A 26,321-nucleotide genomic window follows, 5' to 3' on the forward strand; every position below is an offset into this window, starting at 1 on the left:
ATAACCTAAGTTTGTTTGAAGCTTTCTGGAAAGATATGTCCCATGAGTTCGAGATGACAGGCGTAGGGCTCATGTTATACTGCATGGGCCTAGAAGTAAAGCAGATGGATGATGGAATTTTCATCTCTCAAGAAAGCTATACGAAGGAGATCTTGAAGAAGTTCAATATGCTCGATTGCAACCCTGTGAACACACCGATGGAAAGTGGGACAAAATTATCCAAGTTTGATAAAGGAGAAAATGTGGATCCCATATTTTTCAAAAGTCTTGTGGAAAGTTTGAGGTACTTGACTTGTACCAGGCCAGATATACTCTTTGCAGTTGGAGTAGTAAGCTGCTTCATGGAAGCTCCTACCTCCACCCATTTGAAAGTCACTAGAAGAATTCTTCGTTACCTAAAAGTTACGATTGACTTTGGGCTATTTTATTCTTCTTCTAGTGATTTCAACCTTATGAGATTTTGTGATAGTGATTATGCGGGAGATATTGATGATAGAAAAAGTACAATTAGTTTTGTGTTTTTCTTGGGTGATTCTGTTATTTTTTGGAGTTCAAAGAAACAATCCATAGTTACTCTCTCGACTTGTGAAGCCGAATATATAGCAGCAACATCATGTACCTGTCATACTATTTGACTAAGAAGATTATTGAAGGAGCTCAATTTGTCACAAATTGAAGCTACAGAGATTTGTATTGATAACAAATATGCATAGGCACTCGCCAAGAATCCGGTGTATCATGATCGAAGCAAGCATATAGATACAAGATATCACTTCATCAGAGAGTGCATTGCCTAGAAAGAAGTCAAGCTCAAATATGTGAAGTCTCATGATCAGGTTGCAGATATCTTTATAAAGCCTCTTAAGTTTGAGGATTTTCAGAGATTGAGATCAAGTCTTGAAATGAAAAAGAAAAATCAAAATTAAGGGAGAGATTTGTGGGGCTCATATTGAAGAAAACAAAAAGAAAAAGAAGAAAATGGGATGTGATATGCCTAACTTTGTTGAAGAAAAATGGGATGGAAGGTGCCTAACTTTGTTGAAAAATTATATGACTAAATCAACAAGAAGCCATCTTCTTTGTAGTAGTTGGACAGCATCTCTTACTATAAATAGAGGCCTCCATTCTTCATTTCAATTACACCAAAAAACGAGAGAAGCTAAGCAAAAAGAAAAGCAGTGAGAGTAATCCACAAATTGTTGTATGTGAGATAAATAGTGAGTGTAGTAATATTATAGTGAGATGTTTAAAATAAAGAGTGTTATTTCTTTCAAAATTGTAGTAGTCTTTTGACACTACGAAATTGTAATATTATAGTAGTATTATATTGCTCCGCTCGGATATTGTATTTTACCCAATAAAAGATTTGGTGTTGTTATTACTCTCTTGTGTTATTATTTGCCGTGGATATTATTCCTGGGCGGGATTATTATTTTTCCCAACAGAGAGCATACTTTTCCGCGAAGCTATTCTTTCAGCTAAATATGGCACATCTATTGACAATACTTCCTAGCCATGAACTACAGTGAAAGATGAAATACATATGTGGATTTTGTGAGTTATTCAAACTTTCATTGCCTAGCTCAAAACACCCATCAAGATGGAAAGACTTGAATTGTATCGATCCTGTCAATGGAATCAGCATAGACGTCTTTAGGCATTACACTGCAAGTTCCGATATGGTTTCTCAGCTTTTTGGCTAAAAAATAATTAACTGGATAGTTTCATTTCCTATAGTTGCCTGATCTACAATCTATTTTTCTTTGACAGAGGTCCCTGTATTTATGTGTGGGTTAGCTATTGCAGTACTTGGATCCTCGTGTCATGCACCAACTGTGTTCTTGGCCAACTTCATTGCTACTCCAGTTGAGTTGAGGTACTAAACAGAGGGGCTTTGACTAGAAGTCTAGAATAGTTCTTATTTTTATACAACCCCCCCCCCCCCCCCCAACCAAAGTTTAAGTAGTTTGTTCCAAATCCTTTTTAACAATTGAACAAATATCACCTGACCCTGAATTATGAGATATGGATTCCTATGACTTCTCTCCCTTTCAATATGTGGTAGTGTTTGATAAAACACAATTTTTAAATTAAAGTGACATTTTGGGTTTGGATAAGTGCCTTGCCACTTTGTCATGATTAAAAGGCTACTTTTATCCGATAAATAGCTCTTATCATTGACAATCATATGCAAGAAGAAACCTTCAGCCAATTCTTTCTCACGTCCAATTTTCTTCTAGTGTTCATTTCTTCTACAGACATTTAACTGCTTTTCTGTTATTCTCCTTTTCTGACTAGCTGGTTTGTTATTTAAATTTTGATGTTCATGATCCCTCTCTCCTCTATGTTAGAGGAAGGTTTGTTTAATCCTGAGGAAACTTTCACATTGCTGAAATAATTTCTTAGCCAGTGCCTAGCATGACTCAACCAATTTGTATATCTGCTCATAAATAAATAATGTAGTAATATTGTCTTTCCTCTCAACATAATATTTATTTACCTTTTCCCTTTAATTTAAAAGTTAAAATATCTCCAAATATAAAAAGTTATCATTCTTTTTTAAACAAACTAATGGAATAGAGGGAGTATATCTTTTAATATTTGGTTCTGCCAGAGCGAAGTTCTTGTTGCTCAGACTTCTTTTCACCATTTTCTGAGTAGATAGACACGAAGAGTTCTGTTGCATTTAAGAGATTAAGGAATAAAATAAGTCAATGCATATGTATCTGCACTGTCACACATTTTGCTTCTGTTTCACTATGCCTCATGTTTGAATAGAGCATCTGCAAATATCTGTTTGCTGTTCTTCTTTTATATACTCCGTAAAAATGCAAGACGTTCTTTTCATGTATATGAATTTTCTACCCATGTGAGCAACCACATAAATTGCAGGAGAGATTTTTGTCTTTTCTGTTTATAAAACTTGATGTGGCAATGAAGCAATTTCAGCTCTTAACTATCAAACAGAATACAAATCTAAGCATTCAACTTAAGGAAACAAAAAATATGAGCATTGACATTCTTATGTAGGTTCTTTTGTATGCTCCTTGTACATGGAGTTAGTACCTGTTTGTCAATAAAATTTGCATGACAAAGAAGTAATGGGGACAAAATGCACAGACCTTATTATTTGGCTTGGGCGGAGGGATCATTATTCCTGCCTGTGATGTTTACAAGGGGTATGATCAACTTCTGTTCTCAAAAGTCTGAACCTGTGATGACTTCTTCAGCAGGATGTTCTTGGCGGATTCCGTTATCTCTTCTCTTCTTTTTAGATAAGGCAGGAAAAAGATGTTCTTCTTCTGCTGATTTACAATTTCTGAACTTATGAACTATTTTACAGTTGTTGGGCTGGCTTGTTGCTACACCATCCTGGCAGGGCTTTATGTACTGTTTTTACCATGTTTCACATTGTTGGTTTGTAAATTCAGTAGCGGTCAACCAATCAAAATCAATAGTATTTCTTCAAGTCTGAAGAAGATTGTTTCTTCAAGCCCAAAAAAGGCTGTTCAACCCCTTACAGAAGTCAGGGTTAAAGTGAGGAATGTATAATGTTCTTTGAAACTAATGTATTAGCTTCTCTTTAGTAGTTCTTGTAATGGAACATCAAGAATTCGGGCATTTCTGTACATGTATCAAGTTTAAAATTCCAGTCTCAGAGGAATTGGCATTGAAAACTGTTACCAGTGATATTGAAATTATGGTGTCTATTTTGGTTATCCTACTACAGTAAGCAAGTATTTTCTGTAAATTTAGCAATATATTTAACGAGCATTTCTTGCAATCTATATAATATTTAAAACTACCCTCTATAGCCCCTCAAAATTTTAATAGCCCATATTTTTTTTCACTTACATGAAATGGCCCTTCGGCCCAAACATTTTATATTTAATAGCCCGATATGTCTATTTTGTATATTTTTTGTATAGTGATAGTGTATTTTGTATATTTTTTGTATAGTGACAGTCTATTGTATATAAATTATACAGTGACAGACTATTTTGTATATTTTTTGTATAGTGACAGTCTATTTTGTATATATGTTGTATAGTGACAGTCTATTTATTATATTTTTTATAGTAAGAGTCTATTTTCCATACTTCTATGCTAAGTATTGACTTTAAACACTGTTCAAACTTAAACGTATCTTTTTCTTTTTTGACTCTTCAAAAATCTAACTCAATCACAGAAATACCCAAATAATCTCCATAACATTGGACCTTCAAGAATCGATCAGCAACCAAACAGGCGTATCCTTAAACGCAAAACAAAAGAAGCCACAATCAAACTCAACGCAAAACACAAGAAGCCACATCGTCTATTCCACTATGCACTATAAATCCTCTTTTTTCTTTTGGATAAAGTGGGATTGGAGAATGAGCTTCGACTAATAATGAAGAATCACAGTACATCTCCAGCAGAATTACAATGTTAACTAAAGGGGACAACAACATGGTCTTTTTCCTTCGTTGGTCCAATAGTGTTGGGTCTAATCGCAACGAGTTCAAATGGTCCGACCCGTGACCAGTTGCTCGTTTTCCTCAAATCCAAATCTGCCGATGAACTCAACTCTCTTTCTTCTCAGCTTGTTGATGTTGTGGCTAGCCACTAGAATTACTTTTGGGTTATAAAATGTATATTGCAATTTTGGGCTACCGGGTGATATATGTTTGGGCCGATGGGTTATAAATGAATTTTGCTCAAAAAAGATATGTCAAGAAACTATAATGTTTCGCAACTTCTTTTTACCTGTTTTGAATTTGTTAAAGAAAGAATTACTACATGAAAATACAGTTGACCCAACATTATAACCAATGTTGGCCCATAATTATAAATCTTAACCTACTTCGTATATATCTTGAAAGCAGGGGCGGACCCATGTGGAGAGGTAAGGGGTCACTGGTATCCTATAGGCTCGGAAAAAACCATGTATATATTACTGTATATACGTCGAGGACTCCTATAATAATTTAATTGTGCCCCCAAAACAACAAAATGCCCCTTGGTTGCACTGGTTCCGCAGGCTGCTTAGTTCCATTCTCTCACTGTCAGACCCAGGATTGAGACCCAACACCAGCATTACTTCACCATTTCTTTCTTTTTGCCTTTTTTTAATTGAACGACCAGCATTACTTCACCATTTCTTTCCTTTTTTTTCTTTTTTAATTGAACGACAGTTTAGTACTCCATATTTAGTAATCAACTTGGCTTATTTATTTTTTAATTCAAACCTTAATTTAGTACTAGTACATGGAAGTCACTTAGTTTAATTTTTTTCTTTTAAAATCTCTCCATCTAAGCTCCAAAACTCAACTTCTCTTCACGATTAGTTATTTGTATCTTCTACACAAAATACTCAAAAAATCTATTGTAGATACATCTTTCTAGACTTTGAAAAGTTAATAAAGAGACAAAAATAATGATTAAAGACAGTAGGAAAGGGGGATAAAATATTTCATTAACTAGTTTTATTAGTCAATAATCTTTATCTCTAACCAATTTTTATTATTATTTCATTTAGAAAAAATAAAAACAACTAAAACCCTTCTCCCTTCAACGGTTTAGTACTAGTACATAGAAGTCACTTAGTTTAATTTTTTTCTTTTAAAATCTCTCCATCTAAGCTCCAAAACTCAACTTCTCTTCACGATTAGTTCTTTGTATCTTCCACACAAAATACTCAAAACTCTATGGGAGATACATCTTTCTAGACTTTGAAAAGTTAATAAAGAGACACAAAAATAATGATTAAAGACAGTAGAAAAAGGGGATAAAATATTTCATTAACTAGTTTCATTAGTCAATAATCTTTATATTTAATCAATTTTTATTATTATTTCATTTAGAAAAAATAGAGACAACTAAAACTTTCTCCCTTCAATATTTACTTTGGCAAAGTAGCAAGTATTCATTCAATCTGGGACTTCGATTGAGGCTTTTTGGATTGCTTACAGACTTTTATTAGTCATGATTTTAAGTTTTTTTATGTTTTTGAACATTCTTTCAGCCACGAACTCATAATTACTAAGTATTCAAAGAGTTGCACGCCAAACTTTATTGTAACTAATGTTATTTTCATATTTACGTTAAAGATAATAAGGCCCCGCGACGTTCAAATCCTGGGTCCGCCTCTGCTTGAAAGTGCTTCCGCTGGCGTTGATAGAAAATTCAATTTTCGATCGATGAGTGTCAAAATTTGGACTTGAAGTTTTTCGAAATCATGATTGTTTGTTGGATGAATACATCTGGGTTTTGTACTACAATTGGTCTATTGTTGTGGCGAGACTCAGAACACTATTGAAGGATACTCGAAGTTCAACTCAGATCTGGATAACCTTACTCTAAAACGACTAGGTGAAGTTAAAAATTATTGAAAAAGCTTGTAGTAACTTGAATCAAGAGTGCTAAGTTGATTGGCATAGCTACGCCGAGTTGCTACGGCCGGCATTTACCGACAAACTTCAAACAAGACTGACATTTATGTGTAGGAAAAACCTTAATACCACTAGATTATAAAGCTTTGGTTTTAGGCTGGCATTAGGTATTAATTTTCAAACAAGACTGCAATTCGAATTTGATCTAAAATAGGTTAAGAAACCTTTCTTTGTTGTCAATTTGATGTCAACCTCTTTATTTTCTAAGTAAGATTTACATATTCAGAATTTCATTAAGAAAAAAAAGTTCTATCTATTCTAAAAAGACTTATGGACGAGAATTGTATTATCTAATTTTTTTCTTAATCGGATATTGATTTCTTAATTATAGATTCACCAACTCCATTACAACACGATAAATCTTGTCTAGATGGATCAAATCCAAAAGGCAGTATACTATTGCTCAGTATCAAAAGGGGGTCGAATTCTGTATTCATATATTTTGGAAAAAACACCTCCTTATCATAAGTGGTATTTTCAGACCATGGCTAAAAAGACTTTTGGGTTTTTGATGGAAGAAGGGTATGTTTATTTTGCTATTGCGGACGAGGGTCTTGGTAACGGTGAAGTTGTTCGGTTTCTAGAGCAATTGAGGGACGAATTCAGAAAGGTAGCTAGAAAGGGTTCTGGCCGGAGTATGTCGAATCTGAACTCACTTTGCTTACAAGAACAACTAGTTCCTGTTATTCGACATTTGATTACTTCGTTGGAGCATGTATCTGAATGGCCAGCAGATACTCCTCCACAGCACGGTGGCAACAATGCCAACGAACAATTTGAGGGGAGTGGATCTTCGACTAGTAGACAAGACAAGAAGAAAATGATGGTGCAAGAGTTCTTCCTCCGATCCACCTATGGTACAAAAGGAGTTTGGCTTGGTGAGGACTACATCAGGCTCTCAAAACTTCCAAAGGAGGTGGTAAGGATTGTTCTTGCCATTGATGCTGCGGTATGTCTTGTGCTGTTTGTGATTTGGTTAGTTATATGTCAAGGTACAAAGTGCCTTCCCCGAGGTCATTGTTCAAAGTTTTGAAACTACTCCAGCCACATTACTGAAGAAGATGGATAATGAATTTCACAGCTTCTATGCGTATGTCAGAGTATAAATTTCTTTGCACTTTATATAGGATTGCATCAGTATAAATTGCTGTAGGAAATCTATAAGCACACGGGATTCATTTGGTTGAGCCTAGTGAAACTTTTTCCTGGTAGAAAGAATGTAATTTTACCTATTGGTATCTAGGAAAATGAAGATTGACTGTTAGTAGAGTTAGGTAGAAAAATTTGAACTTACTTGAGCAACTCTTCTGTAAGAAAACATCCCTAGGCTTTTCACCTTTTTTAAGATCCAAGCTTGAACTTGTTGTGCACTCACATAGTGTTAATCTTGCTCCTATGAATGAAAGTAGTATTCATGATTAGACTGATGTCATTGCCCATTTGTCACTGCAATACCTCATAGGTTCGCTGCAATTATTTTGGGCTAATAATAGAGAGATGGAGCATTCCGCAGTACATGAAATCCAACACAGGTGGAAAATCTGATTCCAAGATGGATTTCGAAACCACTGACCATACTCTACATTCAGGACCTGCGCTGACTTGATGTTATTCAAGAGTTACCAGTTGTGCTTTAAGGAAAAAATTTTACGAGATAATCCAATGAAAGCTAGAGGTATCAATTATGTGCTTGTAATCTTGGTTAATAGCCTGAGTATCATATACATCTCCTTTGATGTCCTAGGATGGGGAACTGCTCCAAATTTAACTGGACTAAGGATTGAATGTATTGTCCATTAAATCAATTAATTGACAGAAGCTTCAAAAAAAAAAAAGTCATCCGATGATGCCAGGCAACATTGATTTGCTGTCAGGTGATGGTTTTGGCATTCGTCAATTACAGGAATTGTCTCAAAGGAACCATTTGCATGACGAATCAATGATCTTCAGACCTTGTCCCTTGAGAATTTTTGCAAACTTATTATAGATGATTTCAAAGTCAAAAATAAATCTGTCATCTCTCTGGTTGGCAACGGAGATACAGAGTGATATAGTACTAATGCACATTAATGTTAACAGTTTTCTCGGAAAAGATAACAAACTCAGGATACACCAGCTCTGTGAATATGAAAAAAGAATAGTTACAACAGCTGTCAAATTCCAAGACTTAGCTTGTCCACCCTGATGCGAATTAGCTCACACTTAAGGATAGATTACTCTTGCGAACTTAGCAGAATAACCAATAAGGGGAACAGATCATCAGCAACTAGGCAAATATTTAGTTGTCGGTGTAACTTGAATTGTGAACCTGAGAGAGCAAAAAGGTAGCTTAAGTACACAAAAAACAACAGCATATGGCTTATAAAGGGTATCATGGAGACCCACAGCCTATTTTGTGGCTAATGAAATGGGCAGCTCCCTATATAAAGGATTGCAAATTTAACACTTAAAGCTCTAGTTAATACTAAACACTTTTAGTACTTATACGTCAAAAAGAAGACCGAATGTACATGTACCAAGGAGAAGTATCCACATTAACTATTATCCGACTTAACTAAGTCTCAAAGACCTAACCTCTTCAAAAGCTGATTAGTGTTTGCTTCAACCACACCCAGCAGTTTTTGCATCTAGACTTTATTCCTGAGCAATTCCTCAGGCAAAACAACCCTGAAAACAGCATAATGGTGATTCAAGCTCCTCTCCCCTTGCAATCTGTGAACACTTCCTAGTGCACCAGCATTGGAATTTGGGAAGGAAAAAAATATCCGTCTAACTCTTTGATGGACAAGAGCCATTGCACACCTAATACAGCAAGACAACAGGATAGTGAAGTTGAGATCAGTTAAATATCTACAAATATGAACTCGTATGCTAACTTCCAGAATACCATCTGAGATTAGGTTTTGATCAAATTTCCATATGATACTCCCCATGAATGCTCAAGGAAGAAGCCCTATCCTGAAAAATATTGATTGGACCTACTTCCTCTATAGTATAAAGATATTATTTTTCTTGTTTCAGGGTAAAACTCTACTCTCTGCTTTTGGTGTGTTTTCTCAAACCTATCCCCCTCTTATCTGAGTGAGCCAAGTGTTTGTCCTTCATTCTCTGTCTGGCACCTCTATAATCTTTTGGAATGACTGGCATACTCTCTCAATTAAGAATTTAACCAAAGCTACCACCAACCAACAGTTCACCGCAGAATTCAACAAGCACAGACCTTTGATGGGTGGAACTACCCAATTGAAGCTAAGCAAGAAAAAAAAACTAGTAAAACAGCAGTTAAATCATGTGAACTTACATTGCACATGGCTCCCAAGCCAGGTAAATGTCACATCCAGTGCATAGATAAGGTCTGACTGATTCAGAACTATGGTCATTACTTTGGAAGTCAGAGTCCGTGATCTGAAAAGGCATATTATGATATATTGTTCATCAAAAAGTTGACATGTGATTCAAGAGAGAAAAAAAAATTATATGTTTTGGAAATGATAAAAAAGGAAATTATTGATGACAAAGGATGAATAGAAATCATTTTTCTAACATAACAGCTAAAGAGACAATATGGTAAAAGCTTTTTTCTTTTTTGAAAAATCAAGTTCATTTCATTGCTAACGCGTCATGATAGTGTCAAAAGTAAATATAACGCGAGCGATATCATCTCTTGGAAAAAATATTTGATATCATCACTCTTGAAATTATTTGAGTTGTCTAAAATCCTCAAGAAACAACAGTAGACAAAAAATGTTAGCAGGGCCCTAGGCGCCGCAAGAGCAGTATTTCTTCCTGTAGAAGGAAGGGAGAATTTAGCAGACACAGCTGCTGGGAATCAAGCAGTCAACATATTATTGAAGTGATATAACAAAGACAAAGGATAAAAGGCATGTCGCTTAAATCTGTTGGACTTACCTTCTGTCTTTTCGAAGGAGACAGTGTGCAATCCTCCTTGATAGAGTCCTCCCCATTAAGTTTGTAGTCAGGAAAAAGTTGTCTATCCCTGGCAGAAGAATGCTCGATAACTACAATAGCAGCATGACGCAAAGGATGCCAGCAACCAGAGTTTGGACTTAACGATTGCACAGCCCATCGCCAAGGATGTAGACAAGCAACATTACTAATTACACGTTCAAATTCACCAATTGAACTGTCCAAAAGTGATGTTTGCTGGTTTTCCAAGTTAGAGGAATTGAGGTTTTCGGGATAGTCAGAGCAGCTACCTTCCTTGCTGACCTCATATGCAGGACTTGCTGAGGATATTACCCGGTCACAAGCACTTGCAATCACCTGCTTAGTTGAAGGATCTACAATAACAGCAGCATTGACCACCTGCAGAGAAAGTTCAAGTAAAAGTAAATACTGCACGTATGAGACATGTTTACAAGAGCATACTTCCTTTCTAAATGACTGGAAACAATATAAACATAGCCTTCACAGTTATTAAGGACCGAATAATAGAAAATTGGCAAAAACATACACTGCCACAATCAGACATCAGCCATACAATCAGAAACCATCAGCCTAAGGCTGGGTGAAAACTAAAAGATTACAGAGGTAGAAGGGTTAACCATATATTAATAACTATTACCTGCAAACTCATACAGTACATCGAAACTTGGAAGGATAACTGCATGCTTTTTTTATAACCGAAAAATTCCCGAAGGCCAATGGTGTGTAGGCCGAAACTCGCTAGATGGGCCGGCCCCTCTACCCTTCTCTACTTAAATACCAGGCTTCTGTTTGTGGCAGGGTTCAAATCCGTGACATGTGTCTAATCCACACATCACGCGTTGTGCTCTTACCACAAGACCAAATATCTGGGAACGAAGGATAGCTGCATGCTTATGTCAAGATAAACTAAAACTTTCGCATTTGTCCCAAAGTATGTGAAAAGATTTTCTTTTAGCTCGTGTTAGATAAGGACATGCATTCTCTGAATTACAAGCACTTCATTTACAATATTGATTCATCGACCAACTTTAGACAATTGTCTTAATTTGCAAATCAGGTGTATCCAGGAGTAACTTGGACCCAACCTTATGCATTTCCTCTCCTTGAAGCACCTGCTTTCTCTCGGACTAGTGCACGATCTACTTTACTTCGGCACTCATCATACCTTCCTTCCTCCTAAGAAAGCCATATGTTTACCATATCCTCTAGCTAATTTACCCATATCCAACTGGCCAAACCGTCATTCTTCCGTCTCATGGGTCTTACGCCTCTTGAAAAATGGCACTACCCAGTTACCAAAATAGCCTGCCAGTTCGAAATCATCCTCTTGAGGCAGTCTCACAAACATAAGTTTGACAGGATGGTATAACTTCCCCTCAACGGGGAAACCCCCTTGAGCAAAAGAGGGAAATGACCGTAGGCGCACGAGAGCAAGGATTCACGTTGCATGAAACACTTTTTCGTAAACATTCAAAACCCAAAAGTATTGAATGTGAGATGAAGTAGGGTAATGCCTTCATCTACACTCTAGACAAGGCCAAAATCCCTCCTACAGCAAGTTCAGTAAGTCCATTTCTATTATTTAACGAGGAGCACAATAATATAAAAGCAACTCAAAAGGCAAACAACTTCTAGTCCAGCTGATCCGGCGGACCAAAATACATCCTATTGAAGCCTAATATCACAAATATAAACATGATTGAGTAATAAATTTACCTTCATGAAAATCTTCGTACGACGCATACAAAACTATGTAAAATTTGCAGAAGAGAAGGGAGAACAGCAAGATGGAAAATAAAAAGAGAGAGGATAACTAGTGGTGCAAAGAAAAACTTATTTATCTCTCCTCTTCCTTCCCTTTTCTACAGCTAAATCAAACAAGGGTATCCTCTCTCCCTTTCTCTTCCTTTTACTAGTTCCGAATTGTGGTCTAGTTCCTAAACATTCGGAGCCTTTCGGGATACTCAAGACTTTGTTCTTCTCTTCACTTTCCTAGTTGCCAAACAAAGCATTCATCATTCTCATTTTCAGATATAAACATTGCCACTGCTTCCATTCATTTATGCTTGAAATTTTCTTCTAAATGAAGTAGCTGGTAGAACAGTAGAATCAAGAATGCATAAGGAAATTAGAAATATAAACCACATGGTCTATTTGCCTTGAACTATTGAAACTATTTCTGGTTGTCTAAAAAAGTGATCATTAGTAATTTGATTAAGATAATCACTTTTTTATTGGTAAAATTAAGATGATTGCTTTTTTTAATAAGGAAGATAATCGCTTTAATTAAGTAATAGCGGCTAAATAGCTCTAAAATATGATTTCTTTTAATCAATTGGAAAACACTAATTGGGATTAAAGGCATTGATCCAATCCAAACAAAAGGACCCTGAATCTATTTGTCTTTTTCTTGGGTAGACGGGAAATAGACACCAGCATATGTAGAATAAGACAGACTTCCCAGACAATTGGAGAAAATGGTAAATAGTTACCTGACCAACACAAGATGTTGCCAAATCAATGGCATGTCTCATGAAGCTGAAAACTGATTGTGACTCCTCTTCAGTAAATCCAGTTATGCCACTGATGTTGCTGTAATTGGGGGGGGGAAAAGAAAAAAGGTCAGGTCAGTTGCAAATTAAGCTAGCCCTACTGCCTTAGGAGATGCACACATGGGCAGAATTCTCCCCTTTTTCTTTCCACTTACTAGGTTGGCGGATGATAGGAAGAAGGCCAGAGCTTGCACTGTTCATCCCATTCCTCTTTTGATGTTGCAGCATATTTGCATACCTGCAAAAAGCTGATTTAAATGCAGAAATATAGAGTTTTTGCAGCTAAAGGAACATAATACATTTAAGATAAAAGATAACAAGCAATAAGTAAATTGGAACAACGAAAACACCAACATAAAAGTTGTGTTTACACATTATATAAGCAAAGAATCTAGAGTATTTCTTCCCTTTGTTGTAACTATGAACACTTTAGATTCACTCCCGTCAGTACAAAAGATATGAATAAAGCAACATCTTGAAGAGTTTTGCAAAATATCAGATAAATTTATCCATCAGTAAAAAATGAAAGTCTTCCTTTTTAGAGGAAACTAAATTTCCACATGACTAATCAATACCAATATTGATATTAGAAATTTCAAGAACTTGAAAAACAGATTGAAAGAGAACGTTGACTCAATTCCACATTGTCCTCATTATATGCCACGCCACTTGCTTTCTAGACAAAGATTGTCTATTTTACCACAATTTCTAAGAATTTGCCAATATTTGGAAACAATTTTTAACTTTCATCAATCCCTTGCATTTTAATTTCCTAGTTATGTGAATCTCTATATCTTACTTCCGAAAAACGATTATATCGTGTTAAATCACAAACACAGGGGTTCATTTTCAATGAGGAAGTCAGATATCCTAAAAACATGAACATATCGGAACTTGAAAATTAAAGTGTCACATACAGAAATAGAGTTAGCGCTAAATATTCATTTTTTTCTAGAATTACAGAGGCAAATTAACAAATTTGACATGCCACAGGAATATAAGAATCAGACTATATTTTTAGTCCACTTAAGCACATTGGTTTCACTAGAGAAATGCAGTCTAACTACGTAGTATCTAGGCTTTCTAGTCATCGCTCGAGTATCATGTAATCATTGTTCAGGTCGACAGAGGACAATGGTGTTATGTAACTACTTATATCAAACATCAACTAAATTTTGGAACTATAAGATAAAAAGATGACCCACTTTTGCAATGAAAGTACTCAACTGGTATGATTTGACAAGCTCGAGAATCTCATATGGCATGGCATCCACCTCGCCATCATTTTCAACAGCCATAGATAAAAGCAAACATAATTGAAGTTTTCCTGTAAAATGAAAAACAAAAAGACCCTACCGTCACCACAATATATTCACCGTCTTTAGGCCAACAGGAGAAGCCATCTATACTGGCATAAAAATTTAGTATTTGAAAAACCAAACACAGATGCAGAAGCTTATTACGCTTCCTTCAATAATAACAATGCAAACCCAGCAACAAGCAATATAAGCTTAATATCTTTAATGGACTTCTCTAAAACATATCCCTCATTTAGCTAATTATCGGAAAGGATAAGCTTGACAAATTCAACCATGGGAAACGGCACAATACAATACATAAGATGCAGAATAGAGAAGAGTTTTAGTGATAAGCAGCCTATAAACAGTAAATAAGCTCAGGATGAGATAGTAAATGACCTCCATCAATGCACTTCTTTTGCACGCGCTTCACATGCCGTAAATTTTCCAATGGTGCAATTTGATTTAACTTCCTGATTAAAGTAAAATGCGAACTTTCTCTGAGGACTCTAAAAATCAATTAACCAAATAAAAGGGAGGACATGAAATTCAAACCTGACTAGAGTATTGGCATCTTTAGGTTCAATCACAGCAGCATAAACTTTTACTTTAAGAAGAAAAAAAAGAGGGATTAGAATTAAAGCATTAAGAAAATGGGAGCGTTACAATTTGCTATAAGAAAAAGAAAAAAAAAGGAATTTGAAGAATGTGAAAAAACCAGTGGGTTGGAGGTGAGGCAAAAAGGGTGGCTTTTCAGGTATGTGTATGATTTGTGGAGTTACACTCTCTGTATTTGCAAGTATATCTTCATCCTTATTCTTCATTCTTCTCGTTGTATAACTTCTAAAAGTGTTGTCTTTGCTGCAATACGGGTACCGCCGGTGGCTCTGTTCATAAAAAGAGGTCTGGCGTTCGGCGCTTGTTACTGTTTAAAGGAGCAATGAAGTGAGGTTTCTTGTAAGCTTTGAATTACTTTGGAGTAAATATTTACGGGTTGTAATGTGCACAGTACAGTGTGACTTAGGAGTGTTTAGACAAAACTTTCAAAAGAAAGTTGGTATATAGGGTTTGTATAATGTGTGGCTAAAGGGGTGTCCATGTTTTTGAGAAAACCGACCAAATCGGTGAAATCGAACCGTACCAAATGGATTATTAGGTTCCTTTTAATAAAATCTAATAGAGTATGTTTCAGTATATATTTTATGATTTTTACCTTCCTATACTATATATGAAATTTTATTACCCATCCTAATCAAGTTTTAACTCAATTACATGGCATATACAACTTAGCAATTATATACAATTAGTATTAATGAGTATCCCTTTATATTAGAAATTGAATAGGGAAATATTTATTTCCCATCCCTGCTCTCTCTCTCTCTCCGTCTCTCTTTCTCTCTCTCCTTATTTATTCTTTCTCCAATTTTCTCCCTTAGTTTTCTCTGCTTTTTAAAATCCTCTCTTTTTTCATGGAATTCATCAATGAATTTCAATTGTTTCAATATAGTGTTTTAACTTAGCAATTTCCTTTCATGTTGCACAATAGGTGTTTGAATTGAAATTCTCAATCAATAAATTTTGAAGGTAATTGATTATCCACCATTGACAGCCGTTAAAAAGCTTAAAAGCTTTGAATTCGAATTTGGGTTTTCAAAAACTATTAGATTGGGTGTTGTTACGAACAATTGAAAATCTTCTTTGGAGTTTATATCTCAATTTTGAGGGTGTTTGGTGAAGATTAGACTTAATTTTGGAATTTTAGTTGAATTTCAGATTGAAACTCGAAAAAGTCCGAGGAGAAGGAGAAGGAGAAATTATATTAAAGTTGTATGTAAATTGTATTTAAATTGTATTCTGTTGTAATTACATATTTTTTTATTTTCATATTGTATGAAAGTTGAAAAATACTTGTACAATGTATGAATCGTTGTATGAAATTTGTATTTAAGTTAGAAATACTATTTTTTTACATAAAGTTATTGATATGTATCAAAATTGTATTAAGAGAGAGAGTTTTGATTAGAATTTCGTAGAGGAAGAACACACCACTTACAAAATATATACAAATCATATACAAAAATATATACAAAAGACATTATATAAAATTTGTATGAAAATTAAGTTGTATGATTTAACTGAGTAGAAATGATGTATGAAAGTTGTAGATAAGCTATAAATAAGTTGTATGCTATATAATTAGTTGTATGAAATTTATTTTTAGTTTGTATGTTGTTGTAGATATTCAAATTTGCATTAAATTTGCACGAATTTTATTTTTTATTTGTATGTTGATGTACGAAATTGACAACCTCTCCATGTTGTGATGGAATTGGAAATGAGGTGAAGCAAAGTAATGGATTTATTTCAACTAAATGCTCTGTGCAAAAAGCAACACAAATACCTAGTAAAAGCTAGAGATAGAAATGGAAGGGCAGTCAGTTTGTCGGATAAGCATGGTTCTGAATTATTACATGTTAGAAATCTTTTATGTGTTGTCGCGTCTATACCGCTTTTAATTATTTTAAACAATTATGAAATTTATTTAAACAAGTCGTGGTGTCACGCACTCGTTTTTTGTACATATTGTGAACCGCGTCACGTGAAACGCACCCGCAATTTACAACATGTTTATTATTATCATTCGAAGTTATGGTCAAGTCGCGTGAAACGCGCACTTGAGGGGATTTACGTATCGCGACCATGCCACGGGAACCGTACCCATGACCACAATGATTTATTATTTGCGCCTAAAGCAAACTACGGTGTTCAAGTAATTTTGCTGGATTTAAGATTGTAGCAAGTCCAAGAGTTTATGGACATGCGTTTATTGAAATAAAAGAGCTTATTGCTTTCGAAATGATTGTTTGCGTCTATTACTAATTCATTTGATACAAAAGTTTGACTTTTCTTTATTTAATTTCAATATGGCCTAAGTCTTACACCTACTGTCCAGACATACACATATGTATATATAATATACTAGTTCTAGAATACGTGCATTGCACGTGAATTCTACGTCTATCAATAAGAAAGTGTATAGAATATAAAATAAAAAATGAATTATATATAGTCGCAATTGATATCGAGGTAAATGCGACATTCATTTAAATAGAAAAGTCAGTGTTACTACATTATGCAATAGCTAAATTTAAAGTAACTTACTGCATGCAAAGATGAAGACTTTAGGTAAGTTCATAATATAGTATTTACAATTTTAGATATTTATAAATAATACTTAATATGTTATGTTGTTGTATCATATCTAATATCTCTTTACAAACAATATTTATTGGTGTATGTTCATTTTTTTGCCACTTCAACTGTAGTTATAATCAATAAATCCTTATTCATGAAATTGATATACCCTTGAAAGTGCAACATATGAGAAAACATGTTGCAGAAAGTACAATCCAACATTAGGATCGTTTGACCATGTAGTTTATTTTATTATATACTTTATTTGTTGTCATCCAAAAGCATAATTGTGTCAGAGATGATTTTTATATATATATATATATATGTCAAATAGTTCTTAATGTGATTTCTATAATAATGCTTATTATTGGAAGGAATATTTGTTTGCTGATACATGCTTAGTATTTTAGCCGAATGTTAGTGAAATATTTTTTTTTTACAATATATTCACGACTTGAAAATTCACAAATTCTCAATCTATTTCTTTTACCTATGTGGAGTCTCTTATTAGTTGAACTGGTAGTGTATCAAGGTCATACAAAGTCTACTAAAGCTACTCACCCAACCCATCAGCCTGTTAGAAAAGTAGAAGAAATTTTTAGTATGCATAAAAAATGCATCTCAATTACTAAGTATAAAATTAGGGAATTCACGAAGATAAATAATTTTCAAATAAGAACAAATGTAAAATTATTAAGTGCTCAATATGAATTCCTAATCGTACTCGTTCTAGATATGAGTTTATTAGAATAATAGAAAATTTGTCTTCTAAATAAGAGTTCGGAATTATCATGTAATTGATGAATGCATAATTCAATTATCAGCAACTCGCAATAGCATTATCAGGTTTCCTTCTCTTGGTTTTTATCAAATTTCTTTTGTCTCTTGTCTAGTGAAAGCACAGTAATTGTCCCTGCTACCAAAAGTGGTAAATGAAATCTATTTTGAAATTTTATACATATATCCATCATCAATGCCTAAAAGTAGTTCAAGTTCCTACCAAAAGTTTGAATTAAGTTCAGGATCATACCAAAAATTTGAAATCTTTTAGATAGTTTTGCACAAGGACAATATGAACTGCTTTCTTCTTTCTACTTTTATTTGCTTTGTCGGCAAGTTATTGTTGTAGCTTCCTCCATTGCAATAAATTTTCAAAACTATGTTGATTAATCAAGATGGATTAAAGACCAACATAAAAGAATAATATAATATTAATCCATTAAACATAATTAAAGAATAACTACATATAAAAATTAATCAAGCTTTTGCATTTACGGAAAAAATCTTCTGCACTCATTATTCTTTAATGAAATATAAACTTGTTTGCATCAATCTGCAATTTATGCAATTTACAACATAAAAGAAAAATATAATATTAAAATATCATCGAACCTAGTTAAAGAAGAACTATATATCAAAATTAATCAAGCTTGTGCAATCACGAAAAAATAATCTTCTTCGACCATGAAATATTACTAACCTGTTTGCATCAATCTGCCATTTATGCGGTTTGCAACACTAATTGAAACTTATGAATACCTACACACAAAAAAGATACACGTAAAAGTCTTAAACCAAAAAAAAAAAAAAAAAAATTAAAGAATCCTAAACATAAAAAAAGCCACACATAAAGGATCCTATCCTAAAAAAAGAGAAGAGAAAACTAAAGACTCCTAATAAACCTAAATATACAGCACCAATGTATTCGGCTGTTAAAACTAAAAGACTCCTAAACCTAAATACAACTTCATAAATAGTCGACAGTTTTTGGTTTTTCCCAAAAACAAAAATTTAGTACTAATTACAATTGCAATTATATCCAACTTAAAACACACCTAATAAGGATAAAAAAGGCGAATAATATTTCGATAGGGGCTTCGTACTTTTAATATAGTATAGATAAATATAGATATAGATCCATGTCCCATTATTGACTAGCTGTAATTTTAAAGGCAGCTCCTCTATCACAAAATAATTTTCAAACAAGTACCCTTCTGTCACTACTATTATCTTTACATTTCAACTAACAAACAAAAGAGGGGAACAAAAAAATCAAATCATAAATTATTAAAGCATTTCCTAAACAACTATGCACAGTATTCGAAACTTCAAATCCAAAGACACCGAAGTTTCAAACCAAAAGAAACATACCAGCACATACAAGATTATTAATACGGCCACAATTGATTCAAGCATAATCTCAAAGCTAGTACAAAATAAACTGTAAGATGAAGATCCAACTTTAGGAGTGTAAGAAATGGACTACCAAATAAATATATTTTTAACATTAAGCATCAGTTAAGGAAAAAATAAAGAATCGCAACAAAGAGAGGAATAAGAATGACCTTTTAGAGCAACTATTTTTTAGATTAAAGGGAGCAGAACCTCCATGGAAGGTATACAACCAACGATCTACAGCTGAGAGATCCAAAGGAATTAACCAAATAAAGGCCTTGAAAATGAAAGGAAGGAGCTCAGCTATAGTTGGAGTGCAATGACAGCTAATTTCAGCTCCAAACAACTCTTAGAACGCCCAGAAATTGAAGATTAAACACCTCACTTCCAAGCAAGATTCAAACACAGATTTGCTTTCCTTTCTTCAATGAAAATTTCTCCAGGTCTTTGCTATTTTAGTTTTCTTCCCTTTTTTTTTAGATTTCAGAGGAGGATTTTTTTTTTAAATTTCAGCCGTTTTTGTGTGTGTGAGGATATGTAGAAGTGTGGGTGAATTGAGAGTCTGTTAAGAGAATGAAGCTTCTGCCCGTAAGAATCAATGAGAATGCCGAGAGAGCTTCCAAAAGAGAGTGAGTGTGCCGGCTCTCTATTTCGTGTGTGTCCATCAAAATGTTTTCCCCTTTTCAGATCAATCTTCCGTCTGTTAGGGTTAGGGAATTAATGGTCTGTGCTAAAATGTTTGGGCTGGTGCGAGACAAATGGGCTACTCGAAACTGCTTTGGCCCAATTTCAATATAAGACCCAACAAACAGCCTTTCTTTTTCTTGTCTTAATATTTTCTAAATTAACCAATCTAATCTAATTCTAATTAAAACTAACTTTGCAAAATTAACCTAATTATCTATTTTCCTAATTGATCAATTATTTAACTAATTAACTCATTAATTAAAACTAAAATGCAAAACAAGGCAAAACAAACTAATGTATTTTTGTATTTTAATAATGCAATCAATCATAAACTAATGTTAATAATGCAAGTAAAAATCTAAGAATACAAAAGGCAAAAGAGAAAAAAAAATTTTATCATTTTCGTGATTTGAAATGCTACTAAAATATGCTAAAAGTGTAAATAAATGCCAAACAAATAAAAATAAAAATTCTTAAAATTCTACAAAAGTAATTAAACTATTTTTGACTTTTTTTATGAGCGATTTTATACGTCGGGCAAAAATTACGTGCTCACACCAGTATAGATAGCTTCTCCCGTTGGCCTAAAGACGGTGAATATATTGTGGTGACGGTAGGGTCTTTTTGTTTTTCATTTTACGGGAAAACTTCAATTATGTTTGCTTTTATCAATGGCCGTTGAAAATGATGGGGAAGTGGATGCCATGCCATATGAGATTCTCGAGCTTGTCAAATCATACCAGTTGAGTACTTTAATTACAAAAGTGGGTCATCCTTTTATCTTATAGTTCCAGAATTTAGTTGATGTTTGATATCACGTCTCGAGCCATGGTCATACCAAACTTCCTCGCGACAAATGGGGTAATATACGATAAAGTAGATCCTGGGTCTATCAAAGCATAAGCACCGTGAGTGCAAATGGTTAATATACCTGTCACAACGTCTGGTGAAGACTCCTGGTCTTGTCGACCCACTAAAGCATAGATACAGTTCTGATTACCACCTGAACTGGAACCTCTACCTCTTCCTCGACCTCTACCAGCCAAAGACTGAGACTCGTGCCCTGAAGGATGCACAGACATACATGATCCTGTTGCTGAACTCGCTGGTTGTGCCATTCCCCCAGAATCTCTATTTGGGCAATCTCGCATCATATGCCCCGGACGCCCACATGTATAACAAGCATCAGAACCTGCTCGGCATTGGCCCAAGTGTCCTCTACCACAGATGTCACACCATGGAGGAAATGACCATGTCTACGCAGAACCTCGCTGTCGCTGCAAACCCGACGCCCGTGAGCTCTCACCTGGTCCTGACTGAGTATAGCGGTCATACCTGTAACCTTGTAACTGAGGTGGCAGAGGCCTAGGTGGCCGTCCGAAGTACTGGGTCCTATAACTACCCTGAGATTGCTCCTGAGACCTGGGAAATCCCATCCTCTTACGTTGCCCTTGCTCAGCCCTCTCTGTACCCTGCTGCCGACGCCTACCCCTTTCTATATTTTGGGCGAATGCCTGAATCCGGGAGATATCCATACTATCCTGCAATGCAGCGGTGGCACATGCCTCGGTTAACTCTGGGGCTAACCCTGCTATAAACCTGTGAATCCTGTCCCGCATAGTAGCAACTATGGATGGTGCATATCTGGCCAATGAGTCAAAACGGAGACTATACTCTCGAACACTCATATTACCCTACTTGAGGGCTAGAAACTGATCGACTCGAGCCTGTCGGATCTCCCGTGGTAAGTACTGGTCAAGGAAGGCATCTGAAAAATTCTCCCAAATAGCTGGAGGTGCATCACGTCCCCTGGACCTCTCCCATCCCTCGTACCAAAGGATGGCTATATCTCGGAGTCGAAAAGCTGCTAGCTCAACTGCCTCTTTCTCCGTGGCATGCATAACACGAAAGATCCTGTGAAGTTGATCTATGAAATCCTGTGGGTCCTCCCTCTGATCTGTCCCCGTGAACTCTGGGGGACTCAAAGCAATAAACTCTCGGACCCTTGAACTCCCAGACCCCTCAGAAGTTCCTGCACTAGCTGATGCCCTAGCCTGTTGCTGGGTAACTACCAACTGTGTCAACAAATGCACCACACTTCTCAATTCCTGATCTGATGGAAGTGGAGGGGGAACTGGATGTGCGGTTCCCCTAGGAATCTCCGCAGTTGGTGGAGGAGCCGGTAATGACTGAGTAGGGGTCTCGCCTTGAGCCTTAGACTGGGCCCCATCTACTGGGGGTACCCTGCTGGTCCCCTCACCTACTGCTGTATCTCTCCTCTGGCTAGCCGTAGTCTTCCTAGTCACCGTCATCTGTGCATGCAAACACCAACACATAAGTTTAATTCAAATTTCCTATAACTCAGTTCTGTAGCATGATTTAGATTTCAAAGAAGGGTAACCAACTCCTAAATGCCCTGTAGTGCCCTGCTTATATAATGTGGTGCACAACACATCTATAAACAAGACCCTACTAGACACGACTTGTAGACTCCCTAGGACAGAACTGCTCTGATACCAAGTTTGTCACGCCCCGAACCTAGGAGTGAGACAAGCACCCGGTGCCTCACCTAACTTGGCGTACCAAATTGCGACTAAGGAACTCTGAACACATAATTTCATACTTTGGCCATGGGGCCACCTTGCAAGACAATTTGCGAAGAAAAATATAAAACTGAATTGAAACTAGCGCTAACTAAACATCAATATAAAGCTAGGCTGAAAAGGCCGTCATAGCTACTACAACTGACAAACCACCAAATTATACATACCAAGCCTACAAACCCAACATACTGCACTAACCAACAGGATATGTCTACAAGCCTCTACTGATAGATGTACTATGATCGGAACAGGGCCCCGACCTACCCATAACATATATACAGATATACATAAGATGTACACAAAAACTCTAGACCTGGCAACTCCGAAAGACGTGGAGCTTATCGATCAGGCTAAACTCGGGAAACACCTACTGAGGAGGTCTACCCGTTTGTCTGTCTGAACCTGCACGCATGAAATGCAGCGCCCCCAGAAAAGGGTCGTCAGTACAAAATAATGTACCGAGTATGTAAGGCAATAAAATAACTGAAAGCTGAAACTGAACTGATAATATGATAACTGAAATTAACTGGGAGTCAAAGATGGTCTGGAGATATACTTACCTGCTGAGACCGACTCAACTCTCTCAATATATTAAGGAAAATAAATGTCCGGCCCTATAAGGCTCGGTACGTGTAAATGCTCGGCCGTAGTAGGCTCGCTCATAGGCGCTCGGCCATACTGGGCTCTGTATCTCGGCCATCCTGGGCTCGCTCATAGGCGCTCGGCCACAGTAGGCTCGGTATATATAACTTACCATCTGATCAGAGGTTGCCCAATAGGGGCCTGCCCACCGATTATAGCTCGATGGTGGTGAAAATAGTGTAATACTGTATATATATATAGACCCTCTGCTCTCTTGACTGAATAAAGACAAAACTAAACTGAATATGAAGTCCCGATAAGGAATAATATTGTAACTTATGAGACTAGAATAATGTGAATAAATTCATGAATACGAACTTCTCTTTATGTCTCATTATTAACACATGTAGCTTCGAGATCATGCCAAAATGAAGGAAGGGCTTAGCCTTAACATACCTTATCACAATCTTTCTAATCACCAAGTTGAACTCACCTCTTCGCACCTTAATCTACAAGAAAGATAATAATACTATCGTTAAGTTACGAAAGGTACAACTATCGCACAATGAACGACAAACTTATTTTGTAATAAAACGGGCAGCATCTCCCCTATAATCCTTACTTCCTCCAAATTCAAGCTAACACCAACAATACAAGAACAGAACAATAACAACATATATACATCATTTTCCAGCCCTATATACGCCATCAAATACTACAAAACAGCCCAACACACCCCAATCTCTTCATACACAAAACGACCACCGTAGTAGTGTCAAACGACCCGAAAATGTTATGACGAACGACCAGCCAACCACCCTACATTTATATGGTGTTTCTACACCCCCTTCATCCTCCAAAACTCCACAAAACAGTAGTAAAACACGCAGCCCAACAGCAACACAAAACAGTCCACAAAACAGTCTGCTACAAGTGAATAACTCGAACTCACGGCTTCCGATCACCGTCCCGTGAGTTCTTACAAGTATAGAACGACTAACCATGAATTTATAGCAGAAAAAATGGATGAAAGAGATCAGTAAACTCACCTTATTTGTTGGATAACTTAGCTCCTATCTTGGTTCTTCAAACTCTAGGTTTTACCTCCAATTAGAACTTGAAAGGGAGAGAAAATCAATTAGGGTTTGTGGGAAATTTTTGGGAGGATTCTTTGCAGAGCTTATATCTGGTTATTATGCTCTATTTTAAGTCTAATATATGAAGAAAATAGGCCTTTAAAAGGCCTCTTTGGACGACCCGAAATGGCCCATTTTTGGGCTTTCATTTAAGCAAGTAGGTGACACACCTACTTGTCACCTAGCAGCTTGCGCAGTATCGCACAAATGCCCATATCTTTCTACTCCAATGTCGTATTGACAAACGGTTTAATGCGTTGGAAAATAGACTCATAGATCTTTAATTTGATGGGTGGAACACCCCATAACTCTAAGTATATTGGGAGAAAATCGCAGTTACATTTGACCTAAAGTTTCAGTAAAACTTATGAATGTAACTTGTGATGACTTTCATCGACTTTTGTTCCACAACTCGCTTGACTTCAAAACATAACACACGGATGTTATACGACTAATATAAATCATAACATAATCTCCTTATCATGTTAATCACCCTAGTCTCACCCCAAAGGTACATGTTATAACATTTTCAACTTGTCGACTTTCGACGAAACATTGTTTTATTTAATTGCTTTAGCTTCTGAACTGTCCAACCCTCTTTGTACTTGTTGTTCATGATCTTCAATATTTGTAACTTCAGAGGTAACATGATTAACTTACTTTATATACTTTTAAATATTATCTCATTTTTGGTCCTACATTAGTTTGCTTACGACACATTTTTACGTACGAAAATATAGGGTGTAACAATGGTGTGCCCGTGTCTATTATTTCAGATCGAGGTACGCAGTTTACCTCACATTTCTGGAGGGCTGTACAACGTGAGTTAGGCACGCGATTGAGTACAACATTTCATCTACATGCAGACGGACAGTCAGAGCGCACTATTTAGATATTGGAAGATATGCTCCGCGCTTGTGTTATAGACTTTGGAGGTTCTTGGGATCATTTCTTGCCACTTGTGGAGTTTGCTTATAATAATAACTACCAGTCAAGAATTCAGATGGCTCCATATGAGGCATTATACGGAAGGCGATGCCGATCGCCAGTTGGTTGGTTTGAACCGGGAGAGGCTCGGTTGTTGGGTACCGATTTGGTACAGGATGCCTTGGATAAGGTCAAGATTATTCAGGATCGACTTCATACAGCTCAGTCTAGGAAAAAGAGTTATGTCGACCGTACAGTTCGTGATATTGCATTCATGGTTGGAGAAAGAATATTGCTCCGGGTTTCACCTATGAAAGGTGTAATGAGGTTCGGAAAGAAGGGCAAGTTGAGCCCTAGGTATATTGGACCCTTTGAAATTCTTGAAAGGGTGGGTGAAGTAGCCTACATGCTTGCATTACCACCTAGTTTATCAGCGGTTCATCCGGTGTTCCATGTGTCTATGCTCCGGAAATATCATGGTGACCCATCCCACATGTTAGATTTCAGCTCCGTCCAATTGGCCAAGGATTTGACTTATGAGGAGGAGCCGGTAGCCATTCTAGACTGGCAGGTTCATCAGTTGAGGTCAAAGAGTTACCCTTCAGTTCGAGTGTAGTGGAGAGGTCAGCCTGTTAAGGCAGCTACTTGGGAGTCCGAGTCGGACATGCGGAGTAGATATCCCCACTTTTTTTTTCTTGGAACTAATGTAATTTAGTTGCATTATTGAATAAAGAAGAAAGACACAAATAACAGAAACTACAATTTTTCCTATAATCTATCCCAG

At 36.1% G+C, this 26,321-nt stretch overlaps 2 protein-coding genes across 5 annotated transcripts; one reads left to right on the forward strand and one right to left on the reverse strand.

Annotated features, from left to right (window-relative positions):
• Positions 1-6,661: 6,661 nt before the first annotated feature.
• LOC107810744 (phytolongin Phyl1.1-like) lies at positions 6,662-7,589 on the forward strand. Its single transcript, XM_016635556.2, has one exon. The coding sequence runs from the start codon at positions 6,805-6,807 to the stop codon at positions 7,465-7,467; it is 663 nt and encodes a 220-aa protein (XP_016491042.1). The 5' UTR covers positions 6,662-6,804; the 3' UTR covers positions 7,468-7,589.
• An 807-nt stretch (positions 7,590-8,396) lies between these two features.
• On the reverse strand, positions 8,397-20,307 carry LOC107810747 (tRNA-specific adenosine deaminase TAD3). 4 transcript variants are annotated; one of them, XM_016635559.2, is made up of 13 exons: positions 19,773-20,307; positions 18,908-18,966; positions 17,989-18,001; positions 14,951-15,157; positions 14,788-14,839; positions 14,632-14,705; positions 14,140-14,261; positions 13,090-13,172; positions 12,875-12,974; positions 10,344-10,760; positions 9,736-9,839; positions 9,009-9,236; positions 8,397-8,742 (listed from the first exon to the last, which is right to left on the reverse strand). In XM_016635559.2, exons 4-12 carry the CDS (start codon positions 15,054-15,056, stop codon positions 9,062-9,064), a joined length of 1,233 nt encoding a protein of 410 aa, XP_016491045.2. In that variant the 5' UTR covers positions 15,057-15,157; positions 17,989-18,001; positions 18,908-18,966; positions 19,773-20,307; the 3' UTR covers positions 8,397-8,742; positions 9,009-9,061. The 4 variants fall into 4 exon arrangements, with proteins under 4 accessions (XP_016491045.2, XP_016491044.2, XP_016491043.2 ...); XM_016635558.2 differs by having other exon boundaries at positions 17,918-18,001; XM_016635557.2 differs by lacking the exon at positions 17,989-18,001.
• Between the last annotated feature and the right edge of the window lie 6,014 nt (positions 20,308-26,321).

This window comes from Nicotiana tabacum, chromosome 17 (assembly GCF_000715075.1).
Source record: "Nicotiana tabacum cultivar K326 chromosome 17, ASM71507v2, whole genome shotgun sequence".
NCBI classification, from domain to species: Eukaryota; Viridiplantae; Streptophyta; class Magnoliopsida; order Solanales; family Solanaceae; genus Nicotiana; species Nicotiana tabacum.